The sequence below is a fragment of the Erinaceus europaeus genome, chromosome 1 (genome assembly GCF_950295315.1).
Source record: "Erinaceus europaeus chromosome 1, mEriEur2.1, whole genome shotgun sequence".
NCBI lineage: Eukaryota > Metazoa > Chordata > Mammalia > Eulipotyphla > Erinaceidae > Erinaceus > Erinaceus europaeus.
The window spans coordinates 49173767-49195794 of record NC_080162.1 but is presented as its reverse complement, the minus strand read 5'-3'; the positions used below and the strand labels follow the sequence as shown (position 1 = coordinate 49195794).

At 46.1% G+C, this 22028-nt stretch overlaps 1 protein-coding gene across 1 annotated transcript in view; it reads right to left on the bottom strand.

Moving 5' to 3' along the window:
- Positions 1-22028, bottom strand: part of PREX1 (phosphatidylinositol-3,4,5-trisphosphate dependent Rac exchange factor 1) — a 229448-nt gene that overhangs the window by 42183 nt on the left and 165237 nt on the right. Inside the window, exons 11-14 of the mRNA XM_007526714.3 lie at positions 12637-12737; positions 11154-11257; positions 10936-10985; positions 8086-8161 (exon numbers count right to left, since the gene is read on the bottom strand). Of these exons, the coding sequence (XP_007526776.1) occupies positions 8086-8161; positions 10936-10985; positions 11154-11257; positions 12637-12737 (331 nt within the window). The remainder of the gene's footprint in view (positions 1-8085; positions 8162-10935; positions 10986-11153; positions 11258-12636; positions 12738-22028) is intronic.

Sequence of the window (22028 nt, the reverse complement as noted above, 5' to 3'; positions counted from 1 at the left end):
AAAAAAACTAGTACAGTCATGGGCTCTTTGGAATATAACTAAAATATGCCTACTAGCTAGCTACAAAATGGAAGACCCCCCCCCCCCAACTCTTCATATGAACTATTACAGCCTTTAGGTTCATGATTAGTCAACTATTTGTTTGGCTCTATATGTTAACCCTTTTTTCAGCCACCAGGTTCCAGATGCTAAGATGATGCCAACCAGACATCCCTGGACAGACAACCCCACCAGTGTGTCCTGGAGCTCCACTTCCCCAGAACCCTGCTCCTCTAGGGAAAGAGAGAGGCAGGCTGGGAGTATGCATAGACCTGTCAATGCCCATGTTCAGTGGGGAAGCAATTACAGAAGCCAGTCCTTCCACCTGCTGCGCCCCATAATGACCCTGGGTCCATACTCCCAAGAGGGATGAAGAATAGGAAAGCTATCAGGGGAGGGGATGGGATAGAGAATTCTGGTGGTGGGAACTGTGTGGAGTTGTACCCCTCTTATCCTATGTTTTTTGTCAGTGTTTCTTTTTTATAAATAAAATTTTTTTCAAAAAAAGAGAAAAAGAAGTGTCTAGTGAGATAAAAGCAGAAGCCACTAGGAGGAGCCCTGGCAAAGAAGCGCAACCCATCCGAGTCACCCCTCATCCCACTTTGAAGCACAATATCTCACACTTAGTGGAGCACAAAAAGTGGAAAGAAGAAAGGAGTTCTTGTAAGGATGAAAAAAAATGGTCCATAGAAGACTCTGGGCCCATTATATGGCACGTAAAGATCTGATAACCATCTGACTGAAAAAAAAAAAAAAAGTCAAATTTTATTAGCTATCCTTACTTTTTCTTAATTTCTATTATCTTCATTTATTTGATAGAGGGGAGTGGAGAGATGGAGAAGGAGAGAGACACCTGCAGCGCTGCTTCATCATTCATGAGGACTGTGGACTTGAACCTGGGTCCATGTGCACTCAACCAGGTGTGCCACCACCCAGCTCCCTTTTTTCTTTTTTCAGTTTTGAATAAAGAGACAGAAACACCCCAGCTGTGTAACTGCCCCAGTGCCACAGCACTCTCATGTGGTTCCAGGATTTAAACCCAGCTGTGCAAAAGGCCAGGCATGTGCCCTACACAGAAAAGTATCTTTGGGCTGCTAATAGTTTCTCACTGGGCAGAACCTCCTGGGAATGATGGTGGCGGAGAAAAAACAGGGCTGGGGAACAGAACACAGCAGGGGCGCAGCCCAGAAGAAGGGCAGTGGACAGTGTACTGGTCGCAAATCATGAGGTCCTAAATTCAATCCCTGACATTACCAGAGTGATGCTCTGGTGTGTTTCTCTCTCTCTCTCTCTCTCTCTCTCTCTCTCTCTAGTAAATTAAGATAATAAGGAGGAAGAAGAGGAGGAATAGCCGGCCCTTGTCTTAAGAACTCTGAAGTCCCACAATTGTCCAAGGAGGCCTCTTACTGCTAGGTCTGTACCATCTCACTTCATCTTCTTAATAGTCTTCTTCTTAATCCCTTTTGACTGATAAGGAAACTGGAGCACAGACAGGTTTGGCAGCTTACTCAGTTACACTATGAGAAGAGAATCTTGCAGAGCCAAATCCTCCCTTCACCACCAAGGTAAAGACAGGGCCACTGAGGCTTCAGGATTCCTGTCCTGTCTAACCTTTCACTCCTCTGCCTGGCCTTCAGCCTGCTTCCATCCCAGCCCCAACTCCTACCAACAGCCCTGCTGCCATCAACACCCACTACTGCCTATCAGTGAGTGGGTTAGTGTGGCAAAAACTCAGGCACATTTATGCTGAGGCAGCCTGGGAGTATAAGGTTTCTCCCCTCCACATCCCAGCTCCTGCCCATCCCTGCTCTCTCTCACCCCAGCCTGCTGACCCCTGTCCTCCATTTGAAGTCTGGGATTCCCCAGACTTAAAGGGAAAAATGTCTTTACTAGTAAGTCAGGTATCTTATTGTGTACAGCCAAGAACATTTCTAACCCATATAGTAGGATGTTTGTGGGTTTTGGTTTTTGCTGGAGCTTTACCCTGCCATGATTCCACCAATGCCAGAAGACACTGATATCTATCTATCTCTCTTTCTCTCTCTCTCACCCTCTCTCTCTCTCTCTCATCTCTGTAGAGGGTGAGACTCAGAGAATAACAAGAGAAAGGAAAGATACCACAGCACTCTCCACTGTTCGTGAACCCCCACTTTATATGGTGCTCCTTCCCATGTGGTGGCCAAGGACTCCAAATCAGACCCTTGCATATGGCATGGTAAGGCGTGTACCCTGCCAGGTGAGCTGTTGCACAGGTTTACTCCCATATGGTCTATTTTAATTAACATTTTGGTTCTGGCAGCAGGAGGGCCTGTCAGTTAAGTATGTGTACATGTTCAAATAAAATAGCCCTCCTTAATTACACAATTACATGTTTTCTTCTTGACCTACCTCCCTGCTAAGGGACAAGGTGGAAGTAAGGACTAGAATCAAACCTTGCTTAAACCAGTCTTCAAGATTACAGCTATGACACTATCAATAGGGCGCATGTGTCACTCTGACCCTTTCCCTGACGCAGATCCAGAGCCAGCTATAATTCAGTCTTACAAAAGCCATCCTTCTAGGGTCAGTGAAATCCCTCACTTGGATAGTGTGCTGCATTGCCATTTGTGTGACTCAGGTTCCAAGCCAGCGCCCACTGCACTAAAGGAAACTTTGGGGCTGTGGTCTCTTTCACTCTGTCTTTCTCTCTGACTCTCTGCATCTACCAAGAAAGAAGGAAGGAAGAGAGGAAGGGAGGGAGAGAAGGAAGAAAAGAATGCAAGAGAAAAAAGTCATCCAAAAGGAATAACACTCAGAAGTAGTAATTAAGTGTAGTGTGGTTTAGAAAAGAAGTGAAGGCAGGACAGTAGAGAGAGAGAGAGAGAGAGAGAGAGAGAGAGAGAGATATCAATGTAGTCAACCCATATCTTTGACCTTGGGAGAACTATTGAAGTTTCCACTGGAAGGGGATAGGGACACAGAACTCTGATGGTGGGAAAGGTATGGAATTAAGCCCTATTATCTTACAATTTTGTAAATCACTAATAAAAAAATAAATATGAAAGAAAAGTTATCCACCTATACAGCTCCAGATAGTGGGTTATCAGAAAAGTTATGGTGAATTTCTGCATATAAATACAAAGACACATCATGACGTTTCTGACAACCCAACAGTTTTCCTCGATCCAGCAGAGAAGACCAAGTCAAAGGCTGCTGGAGTGGACAGACATACATTTTGTGGGCAGCTGCAACCTCCACTCAACCAGTGTCTCCCTGCCTGGAGCTCTGGCATCCTGGGGCTGCTTCCTCCCCAGTGCAGTGTCCCTGACACCAGCCTCATACCCCCTATAGCCCAACACATACAGGCAGGGAGTCTTGGCCCACCAGAGAAGATGCTACATTCCTCTGGACAGTCCTTTAGTGGTCTGAGCCCTCCTGAAGGCCTACAGGAATGCACTCTACTGCCAGGCTGGATGCCCACCAACTTCACTGCCACTTCCCCACTCGTCTACCACCCCTGCTTGGGCCACTGGTCTCCTTACTGAGCTCAGAACTCAAGCTGCCCCAACTCAAAGCATGAAGCTGCTGTGCCCTCAGGAAAGCCATCACCAGATCTAACCCTGGCAATCCCTGCCTTTCTGCACTCACCCACACACATATCTGATGGGTCCGCCCAGCTCCCCCACACTCCCTCATGATCACACTGGCACCAAGCAGAAATATGTACGGAGAGAGAATTATTCTTTTTCTTCTTGTTGTTGTTTTTTAAAGACAGTCTTTTTAAATCTTTTAAAATATTTATTTATTCCCTTTTTGTTGCCCTTTAGTTATTATTGTTGATGCTGTCGTTGTTGGATAGGACAGAGAGAAGTGGAGAGAGGAGGGGGAGAGAAAGACAGACACCTGCAGACCTGCTTCACCGCTTGTGAAGCAACTCCCCCTGCAGGTGGGGAGCCGCGAGCTCGAACCAGGACCCTTACACTGGTCCTTGGCGCTTCGCACCACATGTGCTTGACCCGCTGCGCTACTGCCTGACTTCCCTTTTTCTTGCTTTTTTAAGTGTCTCTCCTATTTCTCAGTAGACTGTAAGATCTATGAAGGCAGAAACCTGGGCTTGTTTCCAGCATTTAAAATAATGCCTGACATACAGCAGGTGCTTAAAATAAAAAAGGATAAGCAGACTCAGGAGATAGTATAATGGTTATTCAAAGAAACTTTCATGCCTGAAGCAGCAAATGTCCCTGGTTCAATCCCCAGCATCACCATAAGCCAAAACTGAGGAGTGCTCTGGTGGGGGTGGGGGTAGGGGAGGAGGGAGAAGGAGGAGGGGGGGGGGGAAAGGTTACTGAGCCTTCCAGTCAAATTTTGCTAATTCTCTATCATCCTCTCATTTTAAAGACCAACAGCTAACAAGAAACCTGTATCTGTGGTAGAGATACCACTTGACTTCAATGGGTACTAAGTCCATGCTCTCTTATACCCACACATGAAGAAGTGCAAATACCAGACCCAAGGAGAACTCCATTTCCCTATGGTTTGCTCACCTGACTTCCTGTAGCTATAAGTGAAACATTACCCATCATGCCAGCACCTTAGAATCTGCCCTGGACTCCCACCCCCACCCCCTCTATGCAGCCCATCCCCAAACATTCTCAGATCAGCTAACTTGTCACCATCCCTGTGACCCACTCTACTCTCTGCACGTGCCCAGAACTCAACACCTGATGCCAAGTCCACTCCACGTTGTAAGCAGCAGGCAGCCTGGGCAAGGGGAAAGCTCCAGGAACAGGAGATCAAAGGCAGGTTCAAGTTAGTAATGAGAAGTTGAGGTTTCAAAAAGCTCTGGCCTGGGCACACCTGGGCTCCTAAACCACACAGGAAAATGCCTTTTGCCTGTCACCACATACACAGAAGGTAGAACTTTGCAGAGCACCTCATGCCACCTACTGCCTAGAGCCCTGCCATCAGTCATTACTTTTCTGGTCTTGCTGTCCTTGCACCACCTCCCAATCTCTCTTCAACTGTTTTTGTTTTGTTGTTTTTTTTTTGCGGGGTAGGGAGGGTGGTATTTTCAGGGACCCATGCATGTAAAATTTCACCACTCTACACCAACTTAATTTTTCCAGATATAGACACACACAGGGTGGGGGTAGAGAGCAGAATAGTTATACAAACTGTTATGCCTAAGGCTTCAAAGTCGCAGGTTCAATCTCCTACACCACCATAAATCAGAGCTGAGTAGTGCTCTGATGAAAAAAATACACACACACACACACACACACACACACACACACACACACAGAAAGTGACAGATACCAATATCACTGAAGCTTCCCTCAGTGTCACAGTACTCAAACCTGGCTCTACAATTTCCTGAACTTGCATGAAATTCTAAGCCACCTTGAATCCTTAGTTAAAATAATAATAATAATAATAATAATCCAAAGCTATAACAACAGTTACATCCTCTAAATCATCACTCTGTCTATGCCAGGACCCACACTAAAGACTTTCATGATTAATTCACTGAGTCTTCAAAATCATCTAAATAGGAAAATATTATTTTCTCTTCATTGTACAGGTGTGGAAACTGAGGCACAGAAAGGATGAGTAGCTTATCCAAAGTCAATCAGCTAAGATGCAAGAGGGCTTGAGCTTGAGCCCAGGTCTTCCTGCTTATAAATAAAGCACATGATATGGGCTGGTTTGACAGAACCCTAAGGAGATAGCAGTGTAAGCACAGTGATCAGAAGAGCCTCCATGCTTCCCATATGTGTAAATCCAAATTCAAATTCAGGGTTGTTTCAAGACCTCCCAAGCCTTAGGGTCACAGCAAACAGATTAAAACGCACCTACATTCTGCATTGATTACATCCCTTTGAGTTTGGAAAAAAAAAATCATTTTCAGGGTTTCTTCTAAAGTTGCTTTTGATGTTATTTGGCGCCAATCAATATGTTACAGATTGGCTATGATTTCTAGGCAATCATCAGGAATTTGGCGACGTGTGAAAACTCAGACAGCAAATTGTTTTCAAATGGAGTGAGGGTTTTACAAATGCTAAATTTAACAATTAATGAGGCTAACATAAAGCTATCCTCTGTAAATGTTTAAACATTTATTCCTTTGGAACTCACAGTTGTCATGCCATCTTTGGAGTAAATGTACTCCTTTATATAGACTAAAGATAAACATTATCATGAATTCCATGAAGTCTACAGAACTGAGACGTACATAAGAGGGTAAGACCAGTCCCTTTTAAGTTCTGCCACTGTGTGTGAGGCTGTGTGCTGTTGGACCACTCAGCTTCTCTGTGCCCCAATGCCCTGTCCTGTAGATACTTTGAGGGTTTAATGAGATGACGTGCTAACCCAGCAAGGCCTGGAGTAAGAGTCCAGCGGCCAGGAGATACTGGGAGAAGAAGCAGACATGCAGACACATCCATTGCACTTCAGTGGGACAAAGGCCTTTGAGACATTGCTTCAAAACTGAAACAACGGGCTGGATGGTGGTATATCCGGTAGAGCACATACCATACCCAAGGACCTGGGTTCAAGCATGTGGCCTCCACCTGAAGAGAAGAAGCTTCACAAGCAGTGGAGCAGTGCTGCAAATGTCTCTCTTTCTCTCTCCTTCTCTATCCCCTCCTTCCTGTTCAATTTGTCTAAATAAATAAATAAATAAATAAATGGAAAAATAGCTGCAAAGAGTGGTGGATTTGTCGTGCACGCACCATGCACCAATGATAATCTTGGTGGCAATTAAAAAAATAAGAAAGAATTGTTTTTGAACTGTAGATTTTCCAAGCTGTCACCCAGTCTCTATAGACTGAAAACGTATCTGAAAGAAGTAACTTGACAAGCTACCTATGGACAGGCTCCAGTTTGAGTTCCAAGATGAGACCAACTTGCTCCAGTTTGCCCCACTTTAGAAATAAACTAGATGGGCCAAGATTGAAGCAGCACAAGTGCTCGTGAAAGATAAATAATGCACACACATACAACTGAATATTACTCAGTTTTAAAAAGGAAGGAGGCCATTCTGGGAAAAGCTACAACACGAATGAACCTTGAAAACAAGCTCAGAGGGAGTCAGGCAGTAGCACAGTGGGTTAAGCACACGTGGCACGAAGCGCAAGGACCGGTGTAAGGATCCTTGTTCGAGCCCCCGGCTTCACAGGCAGTAAAGCAGGTCTACAGGTATCTATCTTTCTCTTCCCCTCTGTGTCTTCCCCTCCTCTCTCCATTTCTCTCTGTTCTAACAATGACGACGTCAATAACAACAACAATAATAACTACAACAATAAAAAAACAAGGGTAACAAAAGGGAAAATAAACAAACAAATAAATATTTAAAAAAGAAAACAAGCTCAGTAAAATAAGGCAGATACAGAAGTTCAGATGCTGTGTGGCACCAATTGCACAGGGCACAGAGAGTAGAGGCAGAAAGCAGAAGGGTGGGGCAGAAGCTGGAGAAGGCAGGAAAATAGGGAGCTGTTATTTAACATAGGCACAGTCCAGATTCAGCAAGATAAAGAATCCTACAGATGTAGGCCAGGCAGTGGCACACCGGGTTAAGGACATGTAGTACAAAACATAAGGACCCATGTAAGGATCCTGGTTCAAGCCCCTGGCTCCCCCATCTGCTGAGGGGGTCACTTCAAACGTTAAGACAGATTGGCAGATGTCTAGCTTACTCTCCCCTCTTCTTAATTTCTCTCTGTCCTAGCTGATTACCAAAAAAAAAAAAAAAGGGAAAAAATGGTCTCCAGGAGCAGTGGATTCATAATGTCAGCACCAAGCCCCAGCAATAACCCTGGAGGCAATCCAATAATAATAATAATATTCCTGTAGATAAATGTTGGTAATGGCTGCACAGTCATGTGAACACACTTAATGTTACTCGACTCCTAGCAGGGACTAGTGTGGAAAATGTCAGGGTTAGCATGTTTGACCTCAATGAAGATCTATGAGAGTTTTTCAAATTGATTTACAGAAGCCAGGTTCCTGTCAGCCCCTTAGCGTCAGGCAGAGTGATCACTGGATTCTGGGAGAAGGGAGGAAGCTCACCTGTGCCAGCAGCCAGTCTACCAGCTTACTTCCAGGCAGCACCGACTTGTAGGTCTTCAGATGGTAATCTCGGTCTCTGTGGAAAAGGGGAGCACACAGTAAGAAAGGGATGAGAAGCAGGGAGTGTTGTCTAAATTTCCTTGATAAACACAGACAGGATTCAAGGATTTCCAGACTCATTGGGCAGGGGGTAAGGGTGATGGGAATGAGGAGAGCCCTAGGCTGGCGTCCCAGCCCACATTTCAGTGTCACCTCAAAAATCTAGAACCTCATTCTAGAAAAAGAAAAAGAGATGTCTCTAAGGCTCTAAAGATTATCTTTAGTCCAGGCATTCTCAAGCCAGGTCAATTTTGACACCCCACACCCTCCAACCCTTAGAACATGTGGCTGTCAGGGGTTGGGTGGTAGCACAGCAGGTTAAGCACACATGTCGAGAAGCACAAGGACAGACACAAGGATCCCAGTTCAAGCCCCCAGGCTCCCCACCTGCGAGAGGTGGGGGTCAATTCACAAGCAGTGATGCAGGTCTGCAGGTGTCTTTGTCTCCCACTCACTGTCTTCCCCTCCTCTCTCCATTTCTCTCTGTCCTATTACAACAACAGCAATAACAACAATAGTAACAAGGGCAACAAAAATGGGGGAAGAAAATGGCCTCCAGGAGCAGTGGATTTGTAGTGCAGGCACTGAGCCCCAGCTGGCAGACCTAGCAGAGGAAGCAGGGTGAGGGAAGTGCTGGCAACTACCAGAAAGACATCAGGGCCACTGCTAAGCATCCCACTACTCGGAAGAGCCCCCACCACAGAGAATTATCCAGCCCAAAATGTCAATAGCACATAGGCTGCAGAAAACTAATTACTAAGAATAGTGAGAAAAACTCAGTTCTTTCCTAGAGTTTACATTTTGTCATTAACATCAGTGTCAGGACTTTTATTTATTTATATTACTTTAATAAAACAGAGGTTCAGAGAGAAAGACTATTCAGCTCTGGCTTATGTTGGTGCTGGGGACTGAACCTGGGACCTCAGAGTCTCAGGCATGAAAGTCTTTTGTATTATCATTATGCTATCTTCCCAGCTGGCGTTGGTGTCTCTGAAGGTAACAATGTGACATAGAGACTCCTCTAAATGGGTTGGTTCAGGGAATTGGGACTGAGCAAAGATAGCAGATCACATCAACAAACATTTGTGGCTTCTGAGATAGAAATGGCATTGCAGTTTGGCAGGAAGGTCAGTACAACCCTTCCCAACAAGTCTCAGCAACAAACAGATCAGAGCCTTTACCTCAGGCAAGAACCAGGAACATCCCCAAGTCCAGTCCTCTGCTCAGTACCGCCCCTGCAGCTAGCCAGATTTTTCAGACAGGAAGAATGACAGTGACAGACAGATGGAGAGGGAAAATTCCTCCAGGGTAGTAGGAGCCAGATTAGTTGTAAGCCACCCATATGCCCATTTTTCAGATACAAAAACAGGTCAAAGAGGTAAATTGCCTTTCAACTTTCATTCCAGAAACATTTACCAGATGCTACTTAGCCCTAGGCCTGTAGTCTCCAACAAATTGCCTTTCCACTATCAATTAATATGCAATCACATTTCAAATCACATTCTCCAGCCTCAAGGGTTTGATGACAGTCACATGTCACTAGTGGCTATACCAGACCATGCCAAAGCAGAATGTTTCCAGAAGTATGGAAAGTTATGATAGACAGAAATCCTAAGAGCTGGGGGGAAAGCTATGAGTGATTTCCCCTCCCTTGGTGAGTTTACAATGCAGTGGGGAAGCAAGAAAAGTACATTGTGGAGATATCCAGGAAATATATCTTAGCATGCCAGGATTGTCCCGGCCTCAGGTTTGCACAACCCTTGGCCTAATTACCCTGTGGTAACCCTATAATGTTTTAAATACCAGGAGATGTCTATGGAGCCAAAGCTCCACACCAGAGCATATGATAGGCATCCAAGGTGAAGGAGGAGGTACCTAACTTGTTGGCCCTGCAGCCACATATCTGCTAAGATTCCATTAAGGGTGCCAGTTAGAAGAAACTTTGATATATTATAAGCTTGTTAAGAGACTTGATGGTCTTGGTATTTGTTATCTCCGTTTCGGGCCTTCTGCTGATGTCCCTTCTTCATTTTGTTCCCTCTGTTAGTTAATGCCTTTTGCTAATGTATGCTTTTTTGGGGACGCCACTCATGTAACCTAATAAAAGGTAGGGGACCCAATGATTAGTGCTGCACTATTTGAAAGGATATTAAATGTGTAAAAAGTTCCAGACTTGAGTATTTCAGTGGCTACTTATTTAATTGTGAGATACTGCGTGAAGGCTGCAGTCGCAAAAGAACCACAGTACATAGACTAACAAATGTATATGCTATGTCAATGACTGACAAGCTTCAGAAAGGAAACCGAAGTAAAGTCTGAGAATAACGTGTACCAGATGGCAACACTTTGAAAGGTGGTCAAGGAAGGGCCTTCTGTCATGGTGACATTAAAAGGAAGTCAGCAGGTATGACGATATATGCACTAAGCAGAGTGAATAACAAGTGCAAAGGTCCTGAGTTGGGACTGTTATGCCCATTCCACATGGGAAAAAGCTGAGGCCCCAAAAGGGTAGGTGATCTTGTTTAAAGTCACACTGCTCATAACTAACAGGCTGAGATTCAAATGCTGTCACCACCATAATACACTGTTTCCCACAAATTAACGCACTTAGCCCTAGTGATGATTGATGAGTGTAATTACTAGTCCCACTGGATGAAGAAGACTGAGGCTCCAAGAGGCTAAGTTAGTGGCCAAGGCCACACAGGTGAGAGGAGGCAGAGATCAAACTGGAGCATAGAGAGAGTGACTTACTTGATCACGGGGGTGTAGAGGCTGTGAAGACGGCAGTAAAGCCTCACACCCTGAAAGAAAAAAATGGGGGAGGGGTCTGGGATCAGGCCACATCCTTCAGGGATCCCCAAATCCATGCTGCTTTAAGAAAAAGAAGCCAGTAGGGAAAACCAAAAGACCGAGGCACAGATCCACTGCACTATAGGGCAAGGTCACTGGCAAGGACGAAGACTCCCTACCTTAGACATGATGTCCTCCAGCTCACTTCGGGCCTTGTAGGTGCCATCATCATAGCGGAAGCGGTACATCACCTGCTCATTCTTGAACTGGTGCTTGTCAGAGACTGGTGGGAACCAGGGACCAATGAGGCTGGGTTCATCCCCTTGGCCCCTAGTGACCCACGCCCACTACCATCAACCTCGTTCAGCCAGGCTGTGTTTCAGAGCACATGCTCTGGAGCCTCACCTCCCTGGCCAGTGTGCTAACATGAAAACTGGTCCTCCTGCCATGTTGTGTTGAGCCCTGCAGTTTGGGGGTGGCCATCTGCAGGACTTGGGAAATGTCCCAAGCTCCCCCTCCCCCATCCAGCCTATGTGGGGACCCATCTGATTAAGCATTTCTTTGGTGTCAGGTCACCAAAGCGTGCACTGGGCCCAAGCGTGCTGAACTCTGAGGCCACGTTGTCAGGGCTTCTGGACTGGGTCACCCTAAGTGATTATCTGCCTCCCACTCCCCACTGTGAATCCATTAGAAGATGCTGCAGGCTCTTCCTCCTGAGCATTAAAAATCAGCCTCCACACTTGCACCCTCCATGGACGATCACTGCTGCCGGTCAGAGGAGTGCTGCTAAAAATCCTGCCCCTATAAGTCTTTGCTCTACTTAGAGCTTGTCTGTGGCTTCACATTTCACTAAGAATGGAAGACCCCATAATCAAACTCCTCCTAAGAGTCCTGCACCTCTATTCTAAGTCATGTCCCCCATAGGCCCTCTGACCTCATCATCTATTGCTGTAGCTGCCCACTGTACCCCACTGCAGCCACACTGGCCTCTTGGCTATTCCCTGAACAAATTGCTTACACTCCTGCCCTGGAGGTCTGCACTGGCTGTTTGTTCCCTCTGCCTGAAACCCCAATTCCCAAGACACCACCGACCCCCCCCCACACACACACACACACAGAGAACCCCACCCTCTAGGGCCTTTTCCATTGTCGCCTGCGCAGCTTCCTTACTCAAAGTTGAACACCATCCCCCACCTTCTCTCCTTCCTCACACTGTCACCACCTGCATACACCGATTTTCCTTATCTTCTCCAACAGCCAGACAGGGGCTCCATGAGGACAAGAGTTGTCTCCTGTCCTGTTCACTGTTGTGTGCACAGTACCTGGCACAACACAAGTACTCGGTAAATTTCTGGTGAATGAATGAAAACTTACACAAATGATCCTTGCCCCTTTTGGAGGAACACATGGAAAATTCTACTCCATTAGTTACTCCAGCTGCTCAGGGGATACCTGCCTGCCCGAGACTAGGGTGAGTGCAAGGTTTCCTAGTTCCACAAGTAACTTTACACTGAGCCCAGGGAACTGTGTGAAAGTATAGGAATAACCTCTGAATCCGCAGAAGCACAGTTCTTTGTGTGTGTGGGTGGGGGGATGTATGATTGTTTTCACACCTGGGCTCACCTGGGTCCAGCCCGCCCCCACCAACTCCACACCACTCACCATGATGGATAATACCATTCTCCAACAAAGCTTGGCCCAAGTTGACTCCTTCTTCGGTCTTACTGATTTCACCAATTTCCAGGAGCCAGGCAACAAATTCACTGCCAGGAACATAAGATATGGCTGAGAGGGTCTCTCCAGTCCTGGGGCCTCAGGGACCAGTATTAAGCTGGTCTAGTCCCACCCACTCCGAGGAAAGACCACCAGAACTTCCCATAGGGAAGCACAGCTTAGGATCCCACAGTCCTGAGGGTGATACAGAGACCCCACACTTTGACCCACGAGCAACAACAGCAGAGGTGAGTGTGACCAGTCCCCCAGGTCTTGCCTCAAGATCACTGGATGAATGGATGGATGAGAGTAAGTGTCAGAGAAAGGAATGAGAGACAGGTGAGTGGGTGGATGAGTGGGTGGTTGGCTGAATGGATGAATAGCTGGGTGGATGGATGGATGGATGGATGGATGGATGGATGGATGGATGGATGGATGGATGGACAAAAAGGAAGGGAGGGAGGGAGGAAGGAAAGAAAGAAGGAAGGGAAGGAAGGACAAGTGAGAGATAAGTTCATTGAGTAAGTGAATAGTCTGACAGATAAATGGCCAGATATCTGGGAAAATCTGGGGGGGGGCAGGCAGGTGGAAGACAGCATGAGTGAACTAGTATATAATAAAAGGACAGATAGGGAGAAGGTAGGGGGTGAATGAAAAGAAAGAACTGAAAAATAAGCAACATGAAATGAGTGTCCAGAAACATGATCATGTGGAGTCAGGGGAGCTACTAGTGATCGAATCATGTCATTCCCTGCTTCCTTAAGCTCTACCAAGCTTTCACATAGTCCTACAATTCCCTGTCAGGAAATTGTGAGGATGTGGTAGAGCCTGGCAGGGCTTGACCTGAGGAGTGCATCTATCCTGTCAGTCTCTCTCTCTACTGAGAGGTTGAGCAAGGAGGGACAGGAGTAACCCCAAAGGTTTACCCCATCTTATCAGACTCCCTGCCTCACAAAGCACCCTGCATTCCTGATACTATGGCCATTAGATAAAAAGAAAGGGGGAGATGTTGGGAAATTGTGAGGAACCTCACAAAGAACCCCACATTTTTCTGCTTCCAGGAGCCTGGCATTCCTTTAAACATTAAGCCAGCTCCTCCTACTCCACCCTGCATTCCTGATACTAAGGCCTATCTACATAATCATTGTTTTGCCTGAAAGATCCCCACCCATTCCATTCCTTTGATCTATCTTCTTTCTACCCTCAAGACCCTCCCTGCCTGCAGGGTATTATTAATCCTACCAGTTAAAACCCTCGCAACAGTTGCTAAGGAAGTTCCTACCTTCCCAGCCCCTTTTGCCTTTCTCTGCCCCTTTCCTAGCCATTTCTGTTTCCAACTTGCCACTTCCGGGTCTGCCCTTTAAAAGCCTTGGCTTTCTGATCAATAAAGATACTGCACTGCCTTGCCACCATGAGTCTGTTCCTGAGTCATCTCCCTCGCGTCGTTGAGTGAGTAGCAGCCCAGGCTGGCTCTGGTCGAGTTCTCTCCAACCCAGAGAGTACATGCCCAGGAAGAGGCACCCCCATGCTAGCCCGGAAATTCCCTACTTAATCCTCATCATTGGTCTTCCCTGTAAGTCTCAAGAAAAAAAAAGAAAAATATCCCTACTCTTCCCAATGGTAACAAGGGCCTACATCAACTGCCTCAATCCTGATCTATGCCTTTCCCTTTTCAGCATATGTTCTAGTCACACTGTATCTTTCCTTCTTAAAAAAAAAATGCCTGACTCTCAGTTGGGAGTACAGATCGACTTGTCAACACCCACTTTTCAGCAGGGAAGCCATTACAGAAGCCAGACCTTCTACCTTCTGCACCCCATAATGAAACCTGGGTCCATACTCCGAGAAGGTTAAAGAATAGGAAAGCTCTCAAGGGAGGGGATGGGATACGGAGTTCTGGTGGTGGAAATTGTGTGGTGTTGAACCCCTCTTATCCTATGGTATTGTCAGTGTTTCCTTTTTATAAATAAAATAAAAAAAAAAATGCCTGACTCCCATTTATCCAGTGGACACTCAAACATTAATTAAAAGTGGCATATGCACCCCTATGTTCCTAGCTGTGTTATTTAAAGTAGCCAAAGAGTGGAAGCAGCCTAAATGCCCACCAACTAATGACTCACTAAAGAAGTCATGGGATATATATTCCATGGAACATTACTCTGCAATCAAAAATAGGATGCTGTATCCTTTGGGACAAAATGGATGGAACTGGAGGTGATTATGCTTAATGAACTAAGAGATGAAAGACAACTACCAGATGGCTTCACTCAGATGTGAAATCTAGAGATTTGATTTAATGAAATTGCTAAAAACAAGGAAAAAATCCCAACAAAACAGATGCAAGCAAACTGCAAGACTTGTAAAAACTATGGTGGTTATCTCTGAGAGGTTGGAGAGTGGGGACAGGGAACTTTGGTGTTGGGTGTGCTGTAGAACTCTTCATTGTAATTTTACAATCTTGTAACCAACTATTAACAAATTAAAAAATCATTTTTAAAAGATGTCTGACTCCTTCCCACCTCGGTGCCTTTGCACAGGTTGCTCCCATGCCTGGACGCCTTCCCCAGCTCATCCTGTAGCTCTTCCTACTCAGCCTTTAGGTCTCAGTTCAAAGGTTACCTCCTCAGCGAAGCCTTCCCTGATCACCTCGTTGAAAGCAGTCCTTGCTTTTTAACTTTTATGCACATCTTACTGTCTAAAGATGTACAGATTTGTTGATGTATTTATCAGCCAAATCCCCAGCCAGAACATAATTGTCACACTGAATAGGAATTTCTTTTATTACTATCTTTACTTACTTACTGGATAGACACAGCCAGAAATTGAGAGGGAAGGGGGTGATAGAGAGAGAGAGATAGAGAGACACCTACAACACTACTTTACCATTTGTGAAGCTTTCCCCCTGCAGGTGAAAACCAGGGGCTTGAACCTGGGTCCTTGCACACTGTAACATGTACAAGCAACCAGGTGCGCCACCACCTGGCCCCCTGAACAGGGATTTCTGTCTTTCATTTTTTATTATTCTTTATTTATTTATTCATTTATTTGTCTCCAGGGTTATTGCTGGAGCTCGGTGCCTGAACCACAAATCCACTGCTCCCAGAGGCTATTTGTTTTTCCCTTTTGTTGCCCTTGTTGTTTAACATTGTTGTGGTTATTATTGTTGTTGTTGTTATTGGTATCGTTGTTGGATAGGACAGAGAGAAATGGAGAGGGGACGGGGAAGACAGAGAAGGGGGGAGAAAGACATCTGCAGACCTGCTTCATCACTTGTGAAGCAACCCCACTGCTGGTGGGGAGCTGGGGGCTCAAACTGGGATCCTTAACAACGGTCCCTGTGCTTTATGCCATGTGCGCTTAACCCATTGCACTACTGCCTGGCCCCCAAATAGAGTTTATTTTATCATTTTATATAGCAACAGAGAGGCAAAGAAAGTGAATAGGACCACAGCACTGAAGCTTCCTTCAATAGGGTGGAAGCCAGGCTCAAACTTGAGTTGCACACATGACAAAACTGCACTATCCAAGTGAGCTGTTGTGCCATCCCTTGAGTCTGTCTTATTCATTGGTCTAGCTGCACCACCAGCAGCAGCAGCACTCCCCCTGCACCTAAAGAGGAGGGTGCAATCATTATTTAGTGAACAAATGAAATAACAGTGTATGGTGAGCAGGAAGGTCTCAAGAAAAGCAGCCCAGAGGAAGGCAAGCTCAGCCAACGTGATGGCCCAGTTGGAGGCCTCCGGGTCCTGGCTCTCAGAGGCTCAGCCTCCTCAAAATCAGCAGGAAAAGGGAGAGCTGGGAATGGGGCAGCTTCCACTGAGGCAATCTGTGTTCAATGAAAGCAGGTGGCAGCTGGCCAGAGTGCAGAGCTCCCTGCTTATTGAAACCAGCTGTCCCTCATCCAATTACAGGGCGGGGGGGGGGGGGGGGGGGCGCAGAGCTATTTTTAGCTTCCTAGTGTTTAGCTGTGCAAAGACCTGCCTTGTATGTAGGTAGCAGTGTGTGCTGAGACATTCAGAGACTCGCCGAGAGCAGGCAGAGGGGGGCAGAAGAGAAGTGGATTAGTTCTGTACAGTGGAGCTCCAGGTGGGAAAGAAAGTATTCTGGGTCCCATCCACCCCCATTTTTATTCTCCAAGTCCCAGAACTCAAGAGATGGGGACAAGGGTGCCAGCAGCTAAAGGAGGTGAGCAGATGTTGAGTGCCCACTCTCGGAAGCAAGACACTCCACATCCGGCAGCCCACAAGCTGTCCCACCAAGGGCTACCTCTGGTACTAACCAACAGGCCTGTGGCCAGGAGAGTGGGAGGAGGGGGGACGACAACAGGAAGTGTCCCTAGAGCAGCTGTGAGATCAGAAGAAGATAGCCTAGGGGACAATCACTGTGACCTGTGTTTCTGCCCTGAACTGAGATGGTTGCCCATATGCTGGGCAAATTTGAACAAGTTACTGTTCTTCTTAGGGCTCCAACAGGGTCCACCCAGCAAGGGATTCATTCAAAGGTCTGCTGGATTTCACACTTTCTGGTCATGTGAAATCTTAAGTTGTGGTCCCGAGTGCAAAAGCAGATGAAATTCATCTCTAACTCAGGAACCTGGAACTCCAGTGAACAGAAGGGTATTCAGTGAACCAAGGTGAAGGCTATTCGGCCAACCAAGACCCTTCCCTCTGGTCACCAGTGGCCACATTAAGAGGCTATCAAGAGAAGCAAGAACTCCAGCACTTCCTATAAAAACTTCCCAACGATGGATGCTGATACCAAACTCCAAGTTTTCTGAAAACCTCACATGACCTACAGAAAGCACATATCTGAATGACATTGGTGGAGTATCTCTTGCCACCTCTGAAGTATAAGGAAGGTTGTTCCGAGCAGGGGATTAGTATACACAAGGTGTTGAATGAGAAGTTAGGTCATAAATCAGTGCTCTGGGGCAGGAGTAGATAGCATAATGGTTATGCAGAGACTCTCATGCCCGAGGCTCCAAAGTACCAGGTTCAATCCCCCACAACACCATAAACCAGAGCTCAGCAGTGCTCTGGTAAAAATAGAGTAGAGTAAAAAGTATAGTAAAAGTAAAGTAAAATAAAATAAAGTAAAGGTAAAGTAAAATAAAATAAAGTAAAATAAAATAAAATGGAAAGAACCAGTGCTCTGCCAGCTGGGAGCTGGGGAGAAAGAGCAGCAAGGGCCAGTCTTCTAGAAAGAGTATTGTGAGAGGAGCTGGGGTCTACTCTGGAGGGAGTTTGATATTCAGGGAATGAAGGCTGGGGAGAGACACTTAGCCTGTCTCTCACCTTTCATCCCTCCTTCCTCACTACCCTGGGAATTAGTCACTCAGTTTACATGCATTGAGCCTCCCTGGCATTAAAGCAAGGCTTGGTGCAGGAGATAGGCACGTCTCGGCTGTCTCCCTAAGAAAGTCTGAACCTGTCTGCCCACTCACCACCGGGTACAAGAACCACTCTGGTCTTGCCTGTCTCCTTTGTGCATTTGAGCTCCAGGAGTGTGAGAAGTCAGAGGTTTACAATCATCCCTGTGATGTACTGGAGAACCTTCCTAAAGATGTCTTGGCATTGTCTGACAAAGCATTCCTGGCCACCTGTCACACATGGACACCTGCACACAGAGAGAAGAGACCAGGCACACTCTCCACCCAGGAGCTTCCATTCTGGCAGACACTAATAAATGAGCAACAGCTGACCTCTGCCAAGGATGAAACCATGGGCCTTCTCCTTTTGGGCAGTCTTTCCGAACACTGTTACCCTTTGCATCCAAGCTCTGGCAGTGCCTCCTGCGGGGCCTATATGGTAATTCATCCTTATCCCAGTCTTCTGCTCAGGCTCATTAATGAATGGCATCTCAGAACAGCTAGACGAAGAGGCCCTTAAACCTTACCTGCCTGATTTGGCACTGCCAATCCTTTCTTCCAGCCTCACTGTCCTCTTAGCTGCTCCTCACTTCACTCAGCCTCTAGGCTTTTGTACTTGCTGGTCTCCTGGCTAGGACTGTACTCCTTCAGATCTTATGGTTGGGTCTTGTGTCTAGATAACCATTCACTAGTTAAAATGTCACCTCCTCTGAGAGACCCTTCCTCACCATTCAGCAGAACTAGCCCTCCAGTTCCTTGCCTCCTTGTTTATTTCCCTATAGTGTTCACCATAGCCCTGAAATTCCCTGCTTCCATTTGCCTGCTTATCTATTTTCTGATTCCTCTACTTGAGAGGTGTCACCATGAAGACAGAGATTCTGTCTGTCCAACTCACTGCTGATGGTACAGTAAGGACTCACTGGATATGTGCAATAAACAAATGGAAGATGGAAGGGAAGGAATAAGGAAGAAAGGAATGAAGAAATGGAAAGGGTGGGAAAGGGAGGAAGAAGGGAATAGAAGAGAGAAAGGAGTGGAGAAGGAAACAAAGGATTTTTGTCTTCTCACATAAACTGAGGATCCTTGAGGCCAAATGCCAAATTCCTCCAATGATTCCTCCACAGTAATAAGCAGGTAATATTCTTTGCTTACTTTTTTATATGGTGGCTATTACTGAGCTGTCAGAAAAGTCATGACATGTTTTTGCATAGAAAAACGTAAGAAAATTCATTATGACTTTTCCAACAGCCCAATAGTTTTGTCCATAAGGTAGCAACAGCTCAGTGCTTAAACCACAAGCCTCGCTCTTGTCAACATTGGGCTGATTATGCCACATAAATTTTCTCATTTTTTTCCATCCCTACCTGCCATGAGACACAGAAAAGTTAAGAACTTTACCCAGAGTCAACACAGACAGAAAGCAGGAGAACTGACTTAAGTCTACATCTGGCTTAAAGTCCAATCCCTAAAAGTTAGAAAGACGCATCAGACACTCCTTATTCGGAGCTCCCTGTGTGGCAGTGGAGTTTTAGAGTGATGTTACTACCAAAAGAGAAAGAAAAAAAGAGTGTTGAACAGAAATTAAAAAAAAAAAAATGGATAAGCAGAGTAGAATATGATGAGCAAGAGTCAATGGTTCAGATCCCAGTCCTCTTTCCTGCCTGTGGCTGTGTGTCCTTGTACAGGACCTTTTTCCTTCTCTTTGCATCAGTTTCCCCATTTGTAAAACACGGACTATGGCAGCAGCCTGCCTCATGGCTTTATATGAGGGTTTGAGGCCACCTGCCAACACCCAGAGCAGAGAAAGGCTGGAAAAAATGTCTCTGTGATTACAGATCCATTACATACAAGAGACCTGAGCCCTGTCCTGGAGAAGGCACGGTAGCCAGGTACTGGTGAGGAAGGAGGGAGATCTTGAATCCTGGGCCAACTGCAAAGCAAAGTCACTCAGAGAGATGAGCTTTATTAGAAGGGTCTCCTGCAGGAAGTCTGTCCCTTAAAGATCCTATGATTACAAAACAAGCTTCAATCCTGGCCCTGTTTCAAATAGGCAGTAAAAGAAATCTCCCCTAATCCTTCCTGAGGAGACAGAAAACTCTAATAACAGACAGGTTATCCCATCCGGCTGTGCTAAGCTCCCCCTAAGGTTTGGCAGGAGCTGGGGAGGTTCTCTGACCCTGTGGGGATGGAGAGGAAGCCGGAAACAGGCCCTTCCAGAGTGAAACAACCTCCATCTGCCCTGGGATTAGGGATTAGCTCCTGGACATCAGCCAGGCCACCCCTTTCTCACTTCTCTGCAGGCCTGGGGCCCAAATTCTCTTCTCCACAGACCCTCACAGGGAACTTTAAAATTATTTCTGAGCCCTAAGGGCAACAGAGCAGTCCTAGTCCAAGGGGTCTTGGTCATCCCGTAGTGACCAAATTACCATCCTCAATTCACTGCCTACTACAACCACAAGCTTCAGGTCCAGCTCCACACCCAGTCTCCAATGGCCTGTCCAACATGGATCCCTGAATGTCTAATGTGGAGGTTCAGCCTTCAGCTATCCAAACCCATGCTGCTGGTCCCTACAGTCTCAGAATCTTTCTCCACCCGACTTCCAGGGCCTCTCCACTCTAAGCACCTTCAGCAATCTGTACAATCTTTCTCAGATGCCTTTGCTGCTTCCATCCCACAATCACTGTCAAGCTTGGGGCCCAGTCCCAGTTGCATCTCTCCTCTCTCTCTCTCTGTCTCTCTCTCTGTCTCTCTGTCTCTCTCTGTCTCTCTGTCTGTCTGTCTGTCTCTCTCTCTCTCTCTCTCTCTCTATATATATATATATATATATATATATATGACTTCATAGTGATTTACAAAATTATAATAAGATAAAGGGTATATAATTCCACACCATTCCTACCATCACAGTTCTATTCCTCCACCTCCCTCCAGAAGAAATTGAGCAGTTCTCTCAAGGTCATAAATATGGGTTGACTCACTCTCTATATATTCTTTTCGCTCATTCTTATTCATCCTTATGGCCCTGCTTTCACTTCCTTTCTAAGTTACACCTATAACCTATTACTACTTCCGAGTGTCCTTCCCTTTTCTTCTTCCCTCTCAGATAAGAGAAACAATGCCTGACTTCCATATTCTCTTCCCTTTCAGTGATGGTATAAAAACAAAGATTCCCAATCACTACTGTTCTGGATCCCCTGGAATTGGGGTTTGGAGCTCTCTGGTCATCTTTCCCTAATATTTCCTCCCTCTGGGAGTATGGATCAAAATTCTTTTGGGGGTACAGAGGGAAGGAGTTCTGGCATCTGTGATTGCCTCTCCACTGGGCATGGACGTTGGTGGCCTTACATTTGAAAGGTGTGTTTGTTTTGTGTGAGAAAGAGAGCACTGTTCTGTTCCTGTAAGTGTGGTGCAAGATCCGCGCATGGAGCCTAATATAGGGAAGCCTGTGCTCTTCCTCCTGAGTTACCTCCCCAGCTGTAGCCTCCTGACTCTGAAGACCAAATAAATGGCCACATCGCCAACACAGATGTTCTTCCCAAAGTCAAGATTTCATTGCAACTAAGCAGGGGCCAGGTGGTGGTACATCAGTTTGCCCACACATGCTATCATGTGTAAGGACCTAGGTTTAAGCCCCTGGTCCCCACCTGCAGGGGGCAGAGCTTCACAAGTGGTGAAACAGGGCTTTAAGTGTCTCTCTTTCTTGCTCCTTTTCTACTGCCCCCTTCCTTCATAATTTTTCTGTCTCTGTCAAAAACAATGACAACAACAACAAAAAAATCTCATATGCAACTAGCAAATCATCATCTCGGGGGGGTAGGGGGGGGCTGGCAGCTCCTGACAGTTTCAAGGTAATTTATCCAAATAGGTCACCAAGCTGCAGTTCTCAAACCCTTCCCCCACTGCCTCCCCCTTCTCACCAAACAAGGGCTCAACCACCCTTGACTACCTTGTGTCTCATTTTGTCAGCAAATG